Raw genomic sequence first — 19,382 nt, forward strand, 5'->3', positions numbered from 1 at the left:
GACCCCACGTTTTTCAAATAAAGAATTTGGAGAAAAAATGTCGTCTTGTAATTTGGTAAGTATCTACATGTACATATATACTCTGCTAGCCACCAAGCAGTGTGTGGCGGAGGGCACAATCTGCGCCAAAGTTGTATTCCTCCCCCCATCCCCCCACCCTCCCCCTGTTGTATATCCTGTACAAAGATGGCCAGCTGTGTCTCGCATGACTGCTGTTTCCTAAAACCATGCTGGTTTCTACAGATGAGCTTCTCAGAGTCTAGAAAGGTCATTATGTCTGAACACAAAATACGTTCCATGATTCTACAACAAATTTATGTCAGTGAAATTGGCCGGTAATTATGTGCATCCGATTTTCTATCCTTTTTATAGATTGCTATGACCTGGGTATGCTACATTTCACGTAAGGACAATGAAAGTAAGAGTAATGAGGGCTCATGCCGAGGCATGTAGGCGGTATTTTTCCCTTGCTCTATTTGCGAATGTAACAAAAAGGGAATGGCTGGTAGTGATACAAAGTGTCCTCTACCGCATATCATACGGTGCCATATGCAGAATCTATGTAGATGTAGATTTTGTTGTGAAATGACAAATTCAGAATATTAGATCTGATCATTATTCTGGTAGACCTGCCATAGCTGAGCTACAAACCATGGTGTTCGAGTTATCAAGAGTGGTTATCTTATTAGCTGAAGTTAAAAATACTTGGATTTAGCTAATATTATAACCAGTTTTATTTTTCATTTCTGGAAAGGAAATAATGAAAAAAAATCTGAAGTTTTTGTGTTTTAATATTTGGGTAATTGTCACATTTCAAGGTGCACATAGGTAATATAGTGGGTGTAATATGTCAGAGATGATATATACAAATCTTCTTGGCATTAAAAAAGGTTTTGTGCTAAATGCACTGCCTGTCAAAACCAGGGAAGCAACCAGAAGGAAGGAGGAAACAAAATAAACTTCACAGATTGAGAGGATATGTGATTACAAAATCGAGTCAGATGTACAAAAAACTTGGCAGTATGACGTACCCCTATGGTCTGGAAGCATGCCTGATACGTTTGAAAAGGAAGTTGTAAACCATAATATCCTCTCATGAGGCAAGCAAACCCACAACTGTTGTAAGTGGTCCTTGATTTTCCGGGTGTTTGCACTGGGACGGAGTTGACATCCGAGCTGGTTCCACATGTTCAACTGGGAACAGATCTGAAGATCTTAGCCACAGGTGATCACCACCAACACCAACACCAACACCACATGGATGGTTCATAGAAATGGATGCCATGTATGGATGAGTTTTGTCTTGTTGAAAAGTGGCACTACTGTACTACTGGATGATGGGTAACATATGAGAATTCAGGATGTCCATGACATACTGTTGTGACATCAGACTTCCTTAAGGGGGGATGGCAGTCAATTTGTATCTCTATTCTGCCAATGGTATGCAGTGCTATTTCACCCTTTGAATAGGTACACTTTTCGAAGAACTCCGTGTTAAAACAGTGAAATTTTTATCGAATGTATAGAACATATATGCCTACATTTACAAGTAAAATGAACAAAGTACCTCTTGTGGATTTGAAGAAATTCTGTTTTTATTCTTCTACTAATAAAATTTAACATTTTTTTAATACATAAATTATTATAAAACAGTGTGTTGGGTTGGTGGTTCTCAATTTGCTTGTCATAACTTATAACCATTCTGAGTACAAATTGACCAAATTTCTTATTTCCCTGGTTAGTTTAGAAAATAATGTGACCTGAAAGTTAAAAACAATGTAGTTTTGAGAAAAATCAATTTAAAGTTTAGTATTGCTATTTTAGTATAGTTACTGTCGAGAATTACTTACCACTAATATTTCCCTGCACCATATGGAGCATCATCTGAATCATACTTGTCCTTTCTTCTTCTATTGGTCCCTCATCTTTTCTGTCTAATTCTTTCGTGCATTTTAAATTAGCTATTTCTGCTTTGTGGAGTCTCTCTCTATCTATTTGCACATAGGATTTTGTAGTATTTCCACTAGATTTTGTGCCCAGTACTTCCAAAACATGCAGTTTTCTTGTTCCACCATCATTGAAGCATAAAATACTGTCATGAACACCAAATTTGAGGGCTGTAATCTGAATAAATACAGCTTTCAGTAACTGGGTCCAAATGACAGAATTCACATATTCATTTAAATTTTGCATTTTCCTGTCAAGACATTTCACCAACAAAGCATCTTTACAAAGTTTTCTAAATATAGGTTTTTAGCTAGGTTGCGTATTGGGCACTGACTTTCTAGCCATCGCCATTTGTTAAGTGGTGATCCTCCACCACTTTGGGCTCATTGTCCTCAACCTAACGTGGTTCATCTCCTTTTTTAACAATTGGTTTTCTGAGTAATTGGCTGTTTTAGCGAACGACGCACGGGCTGTTGACCGTGTTTTACTTTTTATTCAGTGAAGCTGTATGGTGAAGGACATTTAATCTACAGTTCAGGCAGGACCTCCATTGCCTCTGTAGCATATTTTATGGACCATTCTCCAAGTCCCTCTTTTTAGCTCTCTTTCCTTCTATCGATTGGGCGTAACTTGTAGTCGCTTTTAACTCCTTCTTCGTCTTCATGTTTTATGGTTCTGACATGGACGCATATGACCTTAGTTGTTTTTGCACCCTAAACAAAACGAACAATAAATACAAGTTTAATTTCATTCATTACCGCTGCAGTAAAGAGTATTTGTGGTCATATGTTATGCTTCTCCTATCCTTGCATTGGGGCAATGACAGCACTGAGGATTTTCATTTGTGGAAAGCTTATGGAAAAAGCTGTATGGCTTTTTTCATATTTTCTAAATTCCGAGCATTTCTTCTTATGGCTGAGCCATAATAATTTTTTAATCTGTCTAGTTCAACATTTGTCAGGTAACCTTTACCATGCTTTAAAACAGTAACAAACATGATCAGAATGATGAGTAGGTGCAGGATAGGAAACTCTGACACGATAAAACAATAGAAGCAGGAAATAATGTGCAAGAAATAAAAGAAACCTGTGCATTATCTTTGCTTGGTGCAAAAAAGAAAGTGCAGCATTTAAATGCCAGATTGCACACAGCATCAGAGAAACCATCGTAACTCATGAAAAAATTGTATTTATATGAAACAAAAACTGTTTTATGCAGGAAATATTGGGCATTTTCAAATACACAAGTATCTAAAAATTGATTTTTTGAGTCCACTGGTCTTCAGTCTCCCCATAAATTACTACCAGCCACGAAATGAAGTTATACCCAATGGCACCAGGAGTAACACTGCTGTGCTTCTCCAAACCATTGGAAAACTGGGACCACTACCCAGGTCACCTCCGTACTTGCCGATGATGGTCGTCTGGAGTAGTTTGGGACCTCGGTTTATTGCTGAACACGTAATCCCGTTCATCAGCAATCCATGTTTCCCGGTTGTGGCACCACTCTAAATACAGCCGTATGTGTTGTAGTGTTAACGGCAGTGTACCCATTGGATGGCATTCCCTAGTCCAGCTACTGCTAGTCTCCAACAAATGTTGCAGAATGTTGTAGGAAATCCGTTGCCTATGCTCAGATGGCAATTGTAGATGTGGTTACGATGTGCTTGATGCACATATGCCGATCATCTCTTACAGTGACCAGAAGCTGTCACCTGGAACCTTCACGATGAGAAGTACGTTTGCCCTCACATTCCCATGCAGCCCACGAATGGGCCACTGACGCATTGTAATGTCCTACAGTTCTGGATCTTGCACAGTTTGACCAGCAACCCAAATGGAGGCTCATTTACTACCTACGGTAGGTTGTCTGTGCCAGAACACCTGTTGGTGTTGTGACTCGCCGATCTTTCAAAGTGCCACCGCGCAGTTACGCACGTCCTCTACATGCGGCACTGTCTGCCAGCCATGCAGCAGCAGTGCCACCTAAGCGGCTAGTCAGCCAGTGGCCGCTAGCTTGGACTCAGTTATGATTTGACTGTTAAAGTGTACACACGTCTTACTCTGTTTACTTGATCTGTGAGTTTCATGTATTGCATCTTCCATGAAATATATTTGTTCAACTTGAAGTTATTACAGTTGGTACCAACTGAGGTCATTCAACTTGTATCAAAACAGCGGCTATTGACAGATGCTGTGTTGCTGCTTTTTGGAAAGTGAACGTACAATAGTTTGTCATCAAGCCTGCCGCAGATAGCTGCCTATCCTTATTTTTACAAACTCGGCAAGTCTCTGACTCCACATTCTATAATGTGATGTGCACATCCAACACCTTATTACCTACTCATGGTTTCACCATCATTCAACCAGTTTCCATAGATTCCGTCAACTGTAATATTCAACCAGCTTTGCGTTTTCCAGATGCTCGTTCCCAGGCACTGAACCATAGTGACCTGCCCATCATCAAAATTGCCTAGGTCATTGCATTTCCTCTTTTGTGGCATGTATCATTGGTAGAATAATTCCCACTTGTATACTTTCCCCACTTCATTACACACCTGCAGTGCACAGGTGGCATTCAGTCTTGCTATAGGCAATGGGCATAACATTTCAGCTCATCACTGTATTCAGTAAGGCTTTGAATCTTAGATGTATTACATTGTCAGTTAATTGAAACCTTGAATGGCCAAATCGTTGTTATCAGTACAAGTAATGATGCTGCTAAATCATCAAATAATCATGGCCACCTACTTTCTTGTAGTAAATTTACGGGTGATTCTTTCAGTTATACAAGATTTTATGTGATATTCCCCTGTACATTAACTAAGAAAAAATTATTTAACACACACAGTTCAAATGTCACAATAACAATAACACCATCAGTGCATCCAGTTACTATGTGTTGTACATGTAGCCAAAATAAAACTAGCCTGGAAATTGCACACCAAGCACATGTTAACAATACACATCAGTTGTTCAATGTAATGATAAGTATCTGTTATTCCTAATGGCACATGCTCTGCAAGTTTATATACCCATACAGACTGAACTGAACCAGCTCTCCCTTGAGTAAAAGAAAAATTGAATACACAAATGTCCTGACTCGATTTAGTCACATTTTACTGCAGAACTAAACATTCCAAGGGTGGCTTGGAAGCTTTAACTAGAGCACAGCAAGAAATTTGTAAGAATAAAGATGCAGGTTCTCTTTTTTAATATACCAGGTGGTTATCATTAAACTGAAGGCCTTCAGCCAGGTGCATTGGGGCTATGTAAATCACAGGATGCTGAAGCATTGTGGGCATATTCAGTAATTACTGTGTTCGTGGACTATGCTGGAAAAAAATGGTGGTTCCACTATCTGTCACCAGGTGAAAATATGGTGGTGTAAGCAGACCGAATATGAAATGTTTCCTGTTTTGACAACAGTGTGCTGTTTGTCACATGGCAACGCATTTTGATTTCTTTTATGAAATGATATTGGTGTAAAGGGTTAAGAAGGTTAAGTTTTCCACATAAAATGCGATAGCTGTTGAGAAGAGAGACAGTGCACTGCTGGTAAAGTGGTTTTATCAGAACCACAGCAATAGCAGCACTGCATTGTGGGAACATCACAGAAAAGAACAGCTGTGAAGAGGCCCCGTGTCAATAAATGAGCTAAAGATTATGGTCAAGAAATTTGAAGAAACAGGTGAATTGTGTGGTGCAGCAGAGAGAGAAAGGTGGCCCAATTTCATGTCAGTTGTTGATGAAGCTGCTATAGCTGTAGCCAACAGTGCAGCACATGCCTCAAAATCTGCAACCGGTGCTGGAGCTTGTGACAGGAATTGTCTTTCCCCTGGCCAACAGTTTCACACTGGTATCCCTACAGGATTCAGAATGTACACCAAATGAAGCCCCAAGGCAGACTACAATATCATAACATTGCTCTTGTTATGTGGCATGCATGGAAATGGATGACTTGGCCAGGGAATATCCTTTTTACAGGTAAGGCACATTTTAGTCTGCATGGTGCTGTAAATGCTCAGAAGTCTCTTATATGTTTTTATGGTTTTACTTCACCCCATGTTGTTCATGTACGTTCATTGCATCAGCTTACATGACTGCGTAGTGTGGTTTCACAAGCCATTTTTGGCCTTTTAAGTGTGCAGTGACATCTGCATGTTATAAGTACATCCTTGTGCAACACGCGACTCCAACTTTTCAAGAAAACAGCTGCACCACCACCACCATTTTTTGTGCAAGATGGGGCAACACCTCAATTAGCTTTCCAGGTGAAATATTTGCTTCAATAAACTTTCAATAATGACCAGATCATCTCTAGACACTTTCAAGATGTATGGCCTTCCAGTTCACCTGACCTAAATCCATATGATTGTGCAGATATAGAAATATCATGTCGATCACGGATGTATCCAGGCTCTTTCTGATCTGAAGGGGATGGTATACACCAACGTATTGCTCTGATCTCACCAAATATGTTGCAAGCAGATGTCAATCGTGCCGTGTCAAGGATGCAACAAGTTGCTGAATCGGAGGCTCTATGAACGCATGTTGTAACTTGTGAACATATATCCTAATACATGTGCCAGAATCACTGTTATCATGTGCCTGACCATTCCTCCCCTTTTCCTGCATTTACATCATATTCTGACTTCTTACTGCACCCTATTTTCATCTGGTGCCAGAAAGGGGAACACACATGCTCTGTGAATACACTGATAGTGAACATACTTACGGTGATTCAGCATACTGCAATGTATAAAGCTCACACTGCAGCACACCATCAGTTAAATTATAACCACCAGCTACCTTCACTGTCATTTTACTCCACACAGCTAACTAGAATTATGATTTTGTTGGATTTTGTTGCAGGCTATTGTTCACTCGGGTAATGTTTTCTGGTGTTTCTATTTGTTTTGAATAATTTTCTAATAACTTTTTGAGTTTTAGATTTTGTTGTCACAAAATGCCAGATTCTCTTTTCTGATCAAATTCATTTCGGCTATCCCATATGTGGTAGAAATGCAATGAGTTTTTACCGTGCACTTTCCATTCCCTCGGTCACAGGTATGTAATTTACTGAGTTTTATGAAATTTGGAGACCACCTGGAGAGTCTTATTTATCATCATTGTTGCTAAATATATTTCCTTGATTCAGCTTCTTCAAACACCTGTGTCAGTCACACTGCAGGTCTATTGTTTGTTGCACTGGTAGATGCTGATATTTTGGCACATGCCATAGAGGTGCAGACTACAGGATAATAGAATACAAATCTTACAGTTAAAGATATTGGATAACCACCAAATTATACACAAGGCAAAAGTACTATAAAATAAGGGTTTGGGGGGGGGGGGGGGGCGTTGTTCCTGTGATTTACACACAAAGAATGCATGCGGATGTAGTTTACAGACTCTGTTTCTGTGTGGCATTTTTACCTCTTCATTTACAGGATCAAGAAACATGATACATCTCACAAGTAATTTTAAAGAACATTGTTTCACCAGGCTGTGTTTTAATTTAATTTAATTTTCACTACTAGTTTTGGGCTCTGCCAATTCTCAGATGCATGACAGATGTGCATACTGTGCGCATGTTTCATCAAAAAATCACGTGCCATGCATATTTGTGCTCAGCACTGTCATTAAGTCATCATCTTTAAAATTTATTACAAATCACAAATTATTTAGAGTAAAAGAGATGACTCACCGAAAGGCATAAGCACTTCGTCATAGATAGGTACAAAAAATAAAAGGCACAGAACTTGGTTAGCTTTTTGAAATGAACTTCCTTTTTCTAACTGTAGGAAAAACACATTACACATGCGCACGCACAAGCAGATGCAGATGCACATGCTAGTGTGCTTGCATTCACCCAAGCCTGTCTCCCTGTAGAAAAAGGAAGAACATTCTGGAAGCCAGTCAACCTCCACAGGTTGTGTGTGTGTGTGTGTGTGTGTGTGTGTGTGTGTGTGTCCTACAGCTATAAAAACAAGAGCATTTTTAAAGCTAGCCAAGCTTTGTACCTTTTGTTTGTTTCTGCCTTTCAGTGAGTTTTATCCTTTATTCCTATGTAATTCGTGATTTTCAACCAGAACTTGCCGCACACTATATACACTTGTTCATGTACCTGAGACATGCATGACTTTGTGGGAAATTTTTTAACTAGTGCCCCAAACTAGCAGAGGAAATAAAATAATTTGAAACACAGCCTAGTGGAATAATGTCATCCTCCAAATCCTGTTGAGGCTGTGGTGCCTACCGAGAAGAAATTGATCACTAATAATTGTGTGAACTTACGTGTGAACGATATTGTTACAGCGGAGTAATGATTTGAGAATTCTTGCACTGTTTCTGAGAAGAGCGTGAGTATTGCTGATATATCCAAAGTAATGAATTGTTTCATTTGCACAATAAGTAAACAGTATTTGCATAGAAAAATAGGAATACTTAAAATGTCAAGATTACATAGACAGCTATAGATAAATTGTTGTTACATATGCTTGTTAATCGTTAGTGTAATGGCTACTCAATTAAACCGATGAAATATGTGACAGCTGCTTTTAATTTTTTTTGATACGTGTAAAGGCAACTAGATGGTGGAACAAGCTTCCGATCTACAGTGAGCAAGAACCCAAATGCCAGGGTAATTGCCAGTGAAACAAGTCCTACAGTAGGTTGAAAATGTAGCATTTGCTACCAATAAGCATAAAGATTATACTTACTAGTCTGCATCCACTGTGTACTGGGATGAAAATTTAATTTAGTACTTATCGAGAAGTACTTTATATGATTCTCTATTCATTTTCGTTTTTCTAAGGAAGCTAAAGCATATAGTTGTCTCCTACTTCATGAGCTTTATTTATAAGCACATGGGCACGTGCCGATCGATAAGATTGTTGTTCAAGAAAATATGAAATGGTATACATAAGTGTGTCTTTCCTGGATGTTTCAAAATGCTATCTTATGAGCAGAAATTTTATTATTTTTTAGGTATGGATATATCTCCTGTTGATCTAATGAACATTGAGCTGTTTGCTGCAAGAGTTGTCGCTTTGTCTGATTATCGCAAGCAGCTTGCTAGTTATCTCCATACTAAAATGGAAAGTGTAGCTCCAAATCTAGCTACTCTTGTTGGGGACCAAGTTGGTGCACGCCTCATATCACATGCAGGCTCCCTCACAAATCTTGCCAAGTTTCCAGCCTCTACAGTACAAATACTTGGTGCAGAAAAAGCCTTATTCAGGTATTTAAGAATGTTTTAAAAAATCAGTTCGTACAAACTTGTATGAAATTATTATTCTCAGCCAAACAATATGTATGACTTATGATGATGCATTACTTTTTTGTTAGTTCAGTTTTAAATTTTGTGAAACATGTCAACCTTTAGGAGGTATGTTCTCAAAGACAAGTATTTACTTCATATATGTTACTTATAAATTTTGTGTGTTGAAAATTGTTCATATGAATGAGCATTAGTATCATTTAATACTTAACCTATATAGCCCATATTGAGCTCCCATTATCATTTCATTGTTCTTTTGATTCTCCTGTTATTTGAAGTTCTACTGGAGATTCCACCACTTCAAAACGAATTCTAGCCAGACAAAACTCCATTTTAATGTAATGATGATCTCCTTTACAATCTGTTCTAAAGATCAATCAAATCTCTCCAATTAATCTCTCGAAAGACAACTAAAGATTAAGGTCTCCAAAAAATAGATACAAACTTGAATACAGTAGAGAAACTGGAGAGGGGAGGTGGGAGGTAGAAGTCAGTTACAGCAGGGAATTAATAATGTGGAATGGTATGGCAGAATTGTTCCAAAAGTATGAGTAACTTGCTTGCATGTGGAGTGACTCCATGTATGGTATAAAAATGTAATTAAGAGGAAAAGCCTCTTGTCAGATGAGTATCAAATATCACCATTTAGTTTCCAAAGTAAAATATGGGTTTGCCTTTTCTAGAACTAACACTAATTTGTTTCCATCTAAATGTGTTTCAATACTATTTGTGGAATTGCTAGTGGGTTTTGTATTTACTCTAGATATTAAATATTCTGATTCCTTTACTTTTTTCAAGTGGCACTAAAGTAAGAAATAGAGCAAAATAACGTATGTTCAGTCTGATTGTTAGTAAAATTAACATAACTTGCTGATAGTAAATGGATACTTAACGAATAAACTCATTTAGAAACTGACCAGGCCAGAATGAGCCTTTGAATTTCTTACAGTAGTTGCTGGTGTTGAACAAACAGCATTAATAGTTTAACTATTTCATGTCAACAGTTTTGGTAGAATCCTGTGTCTATCAGATGAGGATAACTATGTCTCTATTAAAACACTATGCAGATATCCAGGTAATTAACCCACAAGCAAACTTTCTCAATCATCCACCTGCAGTTCTTATACCTACCAGGGTATAACTGAATATGCTGTAAAGTTTAACTGGCAGATATTACAGTGCTGCTGTTTATCGTGTTTATGTATCGTGTGTTTAATTATTGGGCCATGAAGTGGAAAATTTAGAAACTGACCAGGCCAGAATGAGCCTTTGAATTTCTTACAGTAGTTGCTGGTGTTGAACAAACAGCATTAATAGTTTAACTATTTCATGTCAACAGTTTTGGTAGAATCCTGTGTCTATCAGATGAGGATAACTATGTCTCTATTAAAACACTATGCAGATATCCAGGTAATTAACCCACAAGCAAACTTTCTCAATCATCCACCTGCAGTCAAGTTGGCCTAAGAAGATCCCTGACAGCTGGTAGTGCTGTTGCCAGCTGTCATATCTGCAAAGCACAAACTGCTGCAGGCTAAAGCAATAGGCTTCTATGGAGGTGCAACAACATTGAGGCATTGCCATAGAGACATTGACAAAGTCCTGTTACATGATTCTTCTTATACCTACCAGGGTATAACTGAATATGCTGTAAAGTTTAACTGGCAGATATTACAGTGCTGCTGTTTATCGTGTTTATGTATCGTGTGTTTAATTATTGGGCCATGAAGTGGAAAATTAGTGTGTGAGCATTTATATGTCAATACACTTCATTCTTCCCCTCAAAAATAGGTATTTACATTTTCAAATGTGTTCAGGCTTTTTATCTAAAATCAGTACAATGGTTTGATTCACATCTTATCATTATATCATGAGTGGTGGGTATTTTGTAGTAATCTTACGGGAGGCAGAATACAGTTTAATTTCCCTTCAGCAACAAGGTCATCAGAGACATGGAGTAAACATCGTTTTTGCTCATGTACCATATATACCAGACTTTTGTACCCTCCTCTTTAAAGTGAATAACCCAGTTATGTGAAACTCATTTCTAGCCTCATTATATGTTGTTTGGTAGAAAGTTATTTTTCTTGTGAAGTTACCATTTTCCATTTGCGTGGTGTAAGAAAAGTAAAGCTTCCTTTTAAAGAGTGAGTGAAATTCTGTACTATTTAAATCTTCCTTGTTTGTGTTGTACAGGGCACTCAAAACTCGAGGTAATACTCCAAAGTACGGCCTACTATTTCATTCAACATTTATTGGTCGTGCTGGGCTGAAAAACAAAGGCCGAATTTCACGATACCTGGCCAATAAATGTGCGATCGCATCTCGAATAGATTGTTTCTCAGGTGAGATAATGTATTTATCATCAAAACTGTTAATTTACATGTTGTATAAAGAACGTAACTCTGAAATCGAGATTAAAAGTAAAGTTGTAGTGCAATAGATGGTTCATCTTCTTGGTGATCATCAGAGGGCAGTAGTTAGTCTTTTTGCATATCATAGTTATGTTAACTTTGTTACATGTTAAAAATATGTTTATTTTCCATAGAAAAACCAACAAACATATTTGGTGAAAAATTAAAGCAGCAAGTGGAGGAAAGACTTACATTTTATGAATCTGGTGAGCTGCCACGAAAAAATATAGAAGTAATGCAAGAAGCTATGCAGGAAGTTGCACAGGTAACAAATAACAGTTGAGGAGATTTTCTTCAGAATTACTCTAATACTTTCTTGTTCATAAACTTTCAGCCCTCAAGCGGGTGCAACTTAAGTATAAAGTGTGCCAACCACAAATAACATATGAAGCTGATATCTGTACAGATATCATTGGTCATCTTGCAGCTCTCGAACAATGAAGTTGTAATGAAGTCTAGACCTTTCGCTGCTTACAGGTGTTGATCTTTACCATTCTATGTTGTACCATTCCATTGTTTCACAATTGAAATTCCATGCCTATTCCTTCATTATTGCTTCAGCTAACACAGTGATATGTTGTGTTGTCATATGTGCAAGTGAGCAGCAGTAATATAAAATAAACGATAAGCTGGACAAGAAAAAATTTATGATCCTTGCAAGAAAATTACCCAAATGATGAGCTGGAAGCAAAATCCCACAATGAGACACTTGTCTAAGGGTTAATTAGTAATCAAATAAGCAGTTTCCTGAGATCTGATGCAACTGTGCTGTTTAGTGGATTGAGTGGATCATTACTGTGGGATAACACTCATACGTGGCAACAGAGTAATATAATGAAAATTTATTTTATTATTTTTTTACCTAAACCACGCTTTAGCTCTTAAAATGTAAGTTTATTTTATCATTGTTTAACTAAACTAAGATTAAACTGTAACATGAAGAGAGCCATTCTTTACAAGTGTACAGAGTATGCCGTGCACCCACTTGTGTTACAAAAAATGACGTGCCTGCTCAAGGGTTAAACAACTGCAAATTATAAGTTGCTACAGATTTGTTAAGGCTTTTATGGCCACTTGTTGACAAATTGTCTGTTGGTATCTGCCTCGGATTCTTCGGCTGATGTTTATTTGATAAACTTCACCTTCCATTGCTGGTGGTGGACTGGACACGAGCTCGCGGCCACATATTATGTGTATCTGGCACGCCATGATCCAAGGGCTTTTCCATGGTCATACCTGCTGCAGTTCTCCCCCTGCTACCTGCAATGGTAACTGTTACATAAGAAGTCACAGAAGCAAACACTCGGCAAAGTGACACATCAGTAAAAGAAATGTCAGATACAGCCTTGCTGCCATACATTTGCAGAGTGGCAGACAGAATCAGGCATATATTGTGCAGCGCGGTTAAAGACTATTTATAAACCAACAAAGAAGATCAAAATGTATCTCAGATTGGCAAAGGGCAAAAGGGATCCACTTGCAATGTTGTACATGTGGAAAAACCTGTTTTGGATTGGCTAGATGATTAATCTTCTCCAGGATCACTGAAAATAAGCAGCATTCCAGGTTGTAGCAGGTAGAGAAATTGGTTGTGGCAGAGCAAGCGCTCTGTGAGACCAACAGCACAGTGAAATTCTTGCTGCAGAGAACAGCTATTGCACCCGCTTGTTCAGTGAAGCTGTAGAAATGCACTGACATGACAGTAGCTTCAACAAAAAAGAAGAAAGCTTCCAGATGAATGGGTTATGGATTTCCATGCTGGAGAGAACAACCGGTCCAGATAGAACCGGGGAGAACCGAAGTGGGAATAACAACAGAAAAGCCTTTGGACATTGGCGCACCACGTATATATGATCTGTGGCTGCGAGCTTGACTCCAGTCCACCACCAGCAATTGAGGGTGAAGCTTTGAGCACTTGAGCCGCTCATGCAGGTGAAACGTCAGAAAAAGTATCAAACAAACATCGGCGAAAAATCCGAGACAGCACCCAACGGGCAGTGTGTAAATTGTTGGTTTCAAATGATTGTAAATTATGATACTTGAAAGAGTATATTTTACAGCTTAATTATGAAAGTTGAAACTTAAATAGTGGCAACTATTTATTCACAACCGATACAAAAAGAGTTAAATGTTTGCCCCTGTTATTGTCCTTCAAAGTAGTCACCAGCGTTGTTAAGAATGCGTTGCCAGCGATGCGGAAGGTGTAATATACTGTTAGCAGAGTCTGTTCTGTTGATGGTGCAAATGGAGCAGTCTAAAGTTATGGTGATTCTTGTGTACGACTGTGATGGTGTTATCCTGACGCATTATGTTCCGCCATGGCAGATTGTCACTGCACAGTATTACTGTTTGTTTTTGGAGCATCACCTGTGACCAGCTTTGTGAAAGAAGCGGCGACACTTTCTGTGCAACCCACCCATCATTTTGCATGACAGTGTGCGGGTGCATACAGTGCAAGCTGTGTCTGCTCTGTTTGGTCAATGGGACTGGGAAGTACTGTACCATCCACCATACTCCCCGGACTTAAGTGCTTGTGACTTTGATTTGATTCTGAAGATGAAGGAACCACTTCGTGGCATTCGCTTCGGGACTGTTCCAGAGATTCGACAGGCAGTAGACCGCTCCATTTGCACCATCAACAGATCAGGCTTTGCTAACGGTATACTACACCTTCCACATTGCTAGCAACGGTTCTACACAATGCTGGTGACTACTTCGAAGGACAGTAACAGCTGCAAACATGTAACTCTTTTCTTCGGTTGTGAATAAATAGTTGCCACTATTTGAGTTCAAACATTCGTATTAAAGATGAGAAAGGAAAACATTGCTAATCACCCCATTGTATTTGTATTCAGAGCTATTGTGCTTTGCTTTAATTTATACGTACCAAAACACTGTGTGGAAGAGTTAAAATTGTTGAGCAAATTGTTTTGAACAGACATCATTACAATCATGGCTGTAAGAGACATTATTGATTCACTATAGCATTGTAGATCAATGGCTTGTTGAAAGAGGAAAATTACAAATATATTTGCTATGAAAGTCAACAACTGGCAAGTAATTGTTTTGGGGCTAGTATTAAAATGTTTGCTATAGCTAACATAATAATAAATTACCTATAATTACTATGGACCAGAAAAATTCACGTGCTTCAAAATGTGAAATCACTTAATAAATCCTATTTCATGGCAAATTGTACTCAGGTGCACTATTTTAACAGAAATAGTTGGAAATAGTTTTATTTTTTGTACTTAAATATTGAAAATATAAGACATTTTTAGTTACTGGTATCCCACATCATCTGAGGAAGCTCATTTTCAAAAGATAATGTGTGTAAGAATGTGTCTACAAAATAAAAAGCCCACCTTTGCATGAGTGCAACAACGTATTGGTGCGCTCAGGAGCTAATGTTCAAAAGCTGATATAATGTGAACACTTAAATGTGGCAAGTGTTTTTAACTAGGGTTATGTAGGGTACCATTAGAGGTCCAGTCTTAAATACCTTCTTTACAACACTGCCACCCTCAGCAAGCAATTATGTGGTACTGTTATGCAATGCATTGTATTCTGTACTTTGCTGTGTGTTGTACATTACTCATTGTTTATTTTTTTTATTTTTAAGTGAGTGAAGAGAGACTACTTCTCATTCTGCAGGGAGCTTGTTTACGCCTGTCACGCAGGATGGGATCACCAATCCATAAGTCGGTTTGCAATTTCTGCTTCTGCAGAAACACAGGTGTAGGCTGGTTACCCAGCAGGGAGGAGGTTAGGCTTATTTACTGGCACTGCTCCTTTTCTGTATGTTAGTCATAGTTGTAGTTTTTTATGCTCATGGCCAACTGTCACAGTACAGTGATGGGAATACAAAACCGATCAATGTATTTCAACCAAGCAAAAAGTATTTCACTAATGTACAGGTAGTTATTTTTAGTTCTATTTATTATTTCTATCTGTTGCCAAGTATGGGCCATTTAGATATGAATGCTCCCAAAATGGCTGTACATTGTGCTTATCAGGGTTTGTCTTCTACAGATTTAAAATAAATATTATGCAGATTTTGTATTACCAAGTTGGGTGGAAAAAGAAAAACAATGGCGAGAAACAGCACTCTGTTCACTACTGTCAATTGTTGCAATGTCTCAACAGAAATATTACTTTGTTGAAAGCTTAGATAGAGCCAAAAGAGGAAAGAAAGCAAGAACCATTGCAGAAACTAACTTTAAAATTTTGAAAATTCAAATATTCTAGTCGGAAATCTGTTAGCATGTTATTTTTCTGCACTAGCCAAGCACAGCTATTTTGAACTAGAGCAGGTAACTTGCATATGTGACAGCTCAACCATAACAGCTTGTTCCAATCCAAATCTCCACACGTTTTAAACAGAGATGCCCTTGCCAATTGATATAGTTCAACTTGAATGAGAATTAAATAAAATGTATGTCCCAGACACTATGAATGTTGATGTTCAGCTATTTACGTAAACAAAAACTGTTGAATTATTTTGTGATGCTACCGCTATTTGACCGTAATAATTTTTGTTTTATTGTTATACAGTCCAGATTTCGGTCTAAGGCCATTTTCAAGTACAAAAACTGAGGTAAACAATAGGAGTATGAATCCCAAAAGCAAGAAACAGGGCAACCATGAAAAAAAGTGTATAAATACCATTGTTCTTTATGTTATTTATATGTTAAAAGAGATCAGACTGGTATGAAAATAAAAGTCCTTGGCAGAAAAGCATATCTGGCCATATAGGACAGATCTGTCATTACGAAAATTGAGAACATCTCTAAAATGCCTAAATATATTGCAAACTTCCATTTCTGGATCCTATAGCACAGCCGTTATATGAAGCTCCTAACCAATCAACAGGCATGCACCTCACTATTGTCTCTGAACGACGACTGACATGTACACAGGTGAAACGATCTTTCAAAGATCACCTTGAGAGATCACAATCCACACAGTGCAATCTGTGGAGTATTATGGGACAAGGTAGCTTAACTGTTTATTTTGTATGATAATTACATTATCTTTGCAAACATTGGTACATAACGGTGTTTACAGTATATAACATGGAAGTCAACAATTAAAGGTCATATGTAAATGACATGAAGTGTCTTATCATAATATATTTGTAGCAAATACGGAATTTTTACTTTGTAATACAGTTAGTTATGTAAAACATGGTGCACTATACAGGCAAGTGGTAATATGTTTCCTTACAAATTGCAACAGCAGTACACAGATTCTCGAGAAAGTCCCTCACATCAGCACAATCCACCAAGAAAACCACAATGGAATGTAGACAAAATGGTGCGGAGGGGGAAGGAACATGGATGCAGCTGTGGAGCCAATAGAACATGAGATATTGTTCAGACTAAAACATTAATCAGACAGGAAGGGGGGTAGGGAGCAGGGGGGAAGATTGAGGGGAAGTGAATTGTCTGAAAAATGGTTGCTCATGGGGGCAGGAGCAAAATTCATAATGTTATTGGACTCGTATCCACATTATCTGATAAATATAAATAAAACTTCAGTAGAGTTCATGTTACAAAACTTATTGAAGTACTATTTGTGCATTAACCCTTTGAGATCTATCTCTAATGCTCTCACATGCTTTTTAATGAAGCAAGAGTTTTACATATGAGGGTTGTCCATAAAGTAATGCACCACATTGTTTTTCTTCAACAATTCTTTATTGAACATAATGAGAATCACACTCTCACGAAAGAATGGTGTTTTATCTACACACGCTATTTTTCCATGTAATCTCCATCTTGTTGTATGGCCTTCCTCCAGTGCAAAACAAGGGCGTGTATGCCCTGTCGGTACCAGACCTTGTCCTGGTGGCGGAGCAAGGGCTTCACTGTGTGAATCACCTCATCATCATCCTCAAAATGTCTTCCATGAATGACATCCTGTAATGGTGAATGACACACCAGCTCACTGCAACATATCAGGTGTGACAGCCATGGATGGTTTCCCCGACTGCTGCAAATTGTGGAGCTCCACCAAGCCGGCTGCTGATTATCTCACCCTCCATGTCCAGCAACCAACTGTACTTCTGTTGACAGCAGATGCTCCATAGACTTTGCACAAGCATTTGTGAATATTCTCCACAGTTTCTTTCTCTGCAGTGAGAAATTCAATGACGACATGTTGCTTGCAAAATATATATCGTACAGACGCCACTTTGAAACTGTCCTGCAGCTACGCTATCTATCGAAAGTGACGGAAACTTGGTGTGCTTATTTAGGAGACTTCAAATAATACATACATAATGTTTCGCATGCATACCATTGTTTTCAGCTGAGGAAACAAATGTGGTGCATTACTTTCCTGGCAACCCTTGTATATGTGTACTAATTTTCAAAATACTCTTTGTACACAATTGTGTACACTGGGTCTCCGTCAACACTGAAATCATTGTAGACAAAGAAATACATTTACATGGTGCACTTATATGTGAAATCTTTTACACAAGGAAATATATAAAATTCCCCATATTTCTAGTTAATTACAAAATTGTGCATTTTCAGCTTCTCGCGGCGTAATGAATAGTCCATTAAATTTCGGGCATGCAGCTGCGCAAATAAAAATTCCTCCACTGATATTTCAGCTGCGTATTGTCCGGCCATCCTAAGAGACAGACACAAGCCTGACGACAAGATGCCAAGTGCGGCCTTATATGCTCCACCGTGGCGGTATTGCGCATGCGGGTCACAGATGCTGGTCGGCGGCAGAGAACTACGCCTTACACACTAACACAGTGTTTCTCAAGAATACAGCCTGTCTTCGAGGAAAGAGCACCAACATAGGTCAAAACATACTAGATCTGAAGGAATTACTATCTTCTTCCCCATCACATACCTGCATTTTAGGTTTTGCATTGAATGCTGTATGAATTTGTTGCGGAGAAAATCCATTAGATTTAAAAATGCTCTTGAGGTACGTGAGCTCTTCTTGCATATTGTCTTTATCGGATATACAGTGCACCTGAAGTTCTAAGGTCTTAAGGACACCTATGGTCTGTGAAGGGTGATGGCAGCTACTGGCATGAAGATACAGATTTGTGTGTGTTGGTTTCCGATATGCGGCATGTCCTAATGTGCCATCACCTGTACGGCGAACGACAACATCCAAAAAGAGGCAGCCGTCTTTTTCTATTTCCATAGTAAATTTAATGCTAGCATGGATGGAATTCAAATGCTCTAGAAATCGATATAATTCACCCATCCCGTGGGGCCATACCACAAATGTGTTGTCCACATACCTCCAGAAAACCATTGGTTTAAAACTTGCTGAGTCCAGTGCCTTGTCCTCGAAGTCTTCTATGAATAACTTAGCTACCAGAGGGGAGAGTGGGCTTCCCATGGCAACACCATCAATTTACTCATAAAATTCACCATTAAACTGAAAATAAGATGATAAAAGCACATATTCAAATAAGGCCGTAATGTTCTTATCAAAATGTTGGCCGATAAGAGATAAAGAGTCCTTTAAAGGTACCTTGGTGTATAATGATACCACGTCAAAACTAACAAGCACATCCGTACTATTTAGCCTGACATTGCTAAATCTCTGAATAAAATCCATAGAATTACGAATGTGGTGATCATTATACACCAAGGTACCTTTAAAGGACTTGTTATCCCTTGATAAGAACATTACGGCCTTATTTAAATATGTGCTTTTATCATCTTATTTTCAGTTTAATGGTGAATTTTATGAGCA

General features: G+C 38.4%; 1 protein-coding gene across 2 annotated transcripts in view; it reads left to right on the forward strand.

Annotated features, from left to right (window-relative positions):
* LOC126474964 (nucleolar protein 56) overlaps positions 1-19,382 on the forward strand; it is an 82,594-nt gene that overhangs the window by 54,370 nt on the left and 8,842 nt on the right. For both annotated transcript variants that reach the window (XM_050102490.1, XM_050102489.1), the window contains 3 exons: positions 8,940-9,192; positions 11,428-11,576; positions 11,780-11,910. In XM_050102490.1, coding sequence (XP_049958447.1) covers positions 8,940-9,192; positions 11,428-11,576; positions 11,780-11,910 — 533 coding nt within the window. The remainder of the gene's footprint in view (positions 1-8,939; positions 9,193-11,427; positions 11,577-11,779; positions 11,911-19,382) is intronic.

Source organism: Schistocerca serialis, chromosome 4 (genome assembly GCF_023864345.2).
Source record: "Schistocerca serialis cubense isolate TAMUIC-IGC-003099 chromosome 4, iqSchSeri2.2, whole genome shotgun sequence".
Classification (NCBI taxonomy): Eukaryota; Metazoa; Arthropoda; class Insecta; order Orthoptera; family Acrididae; genus Schistocerca; species Schistocerca serialis.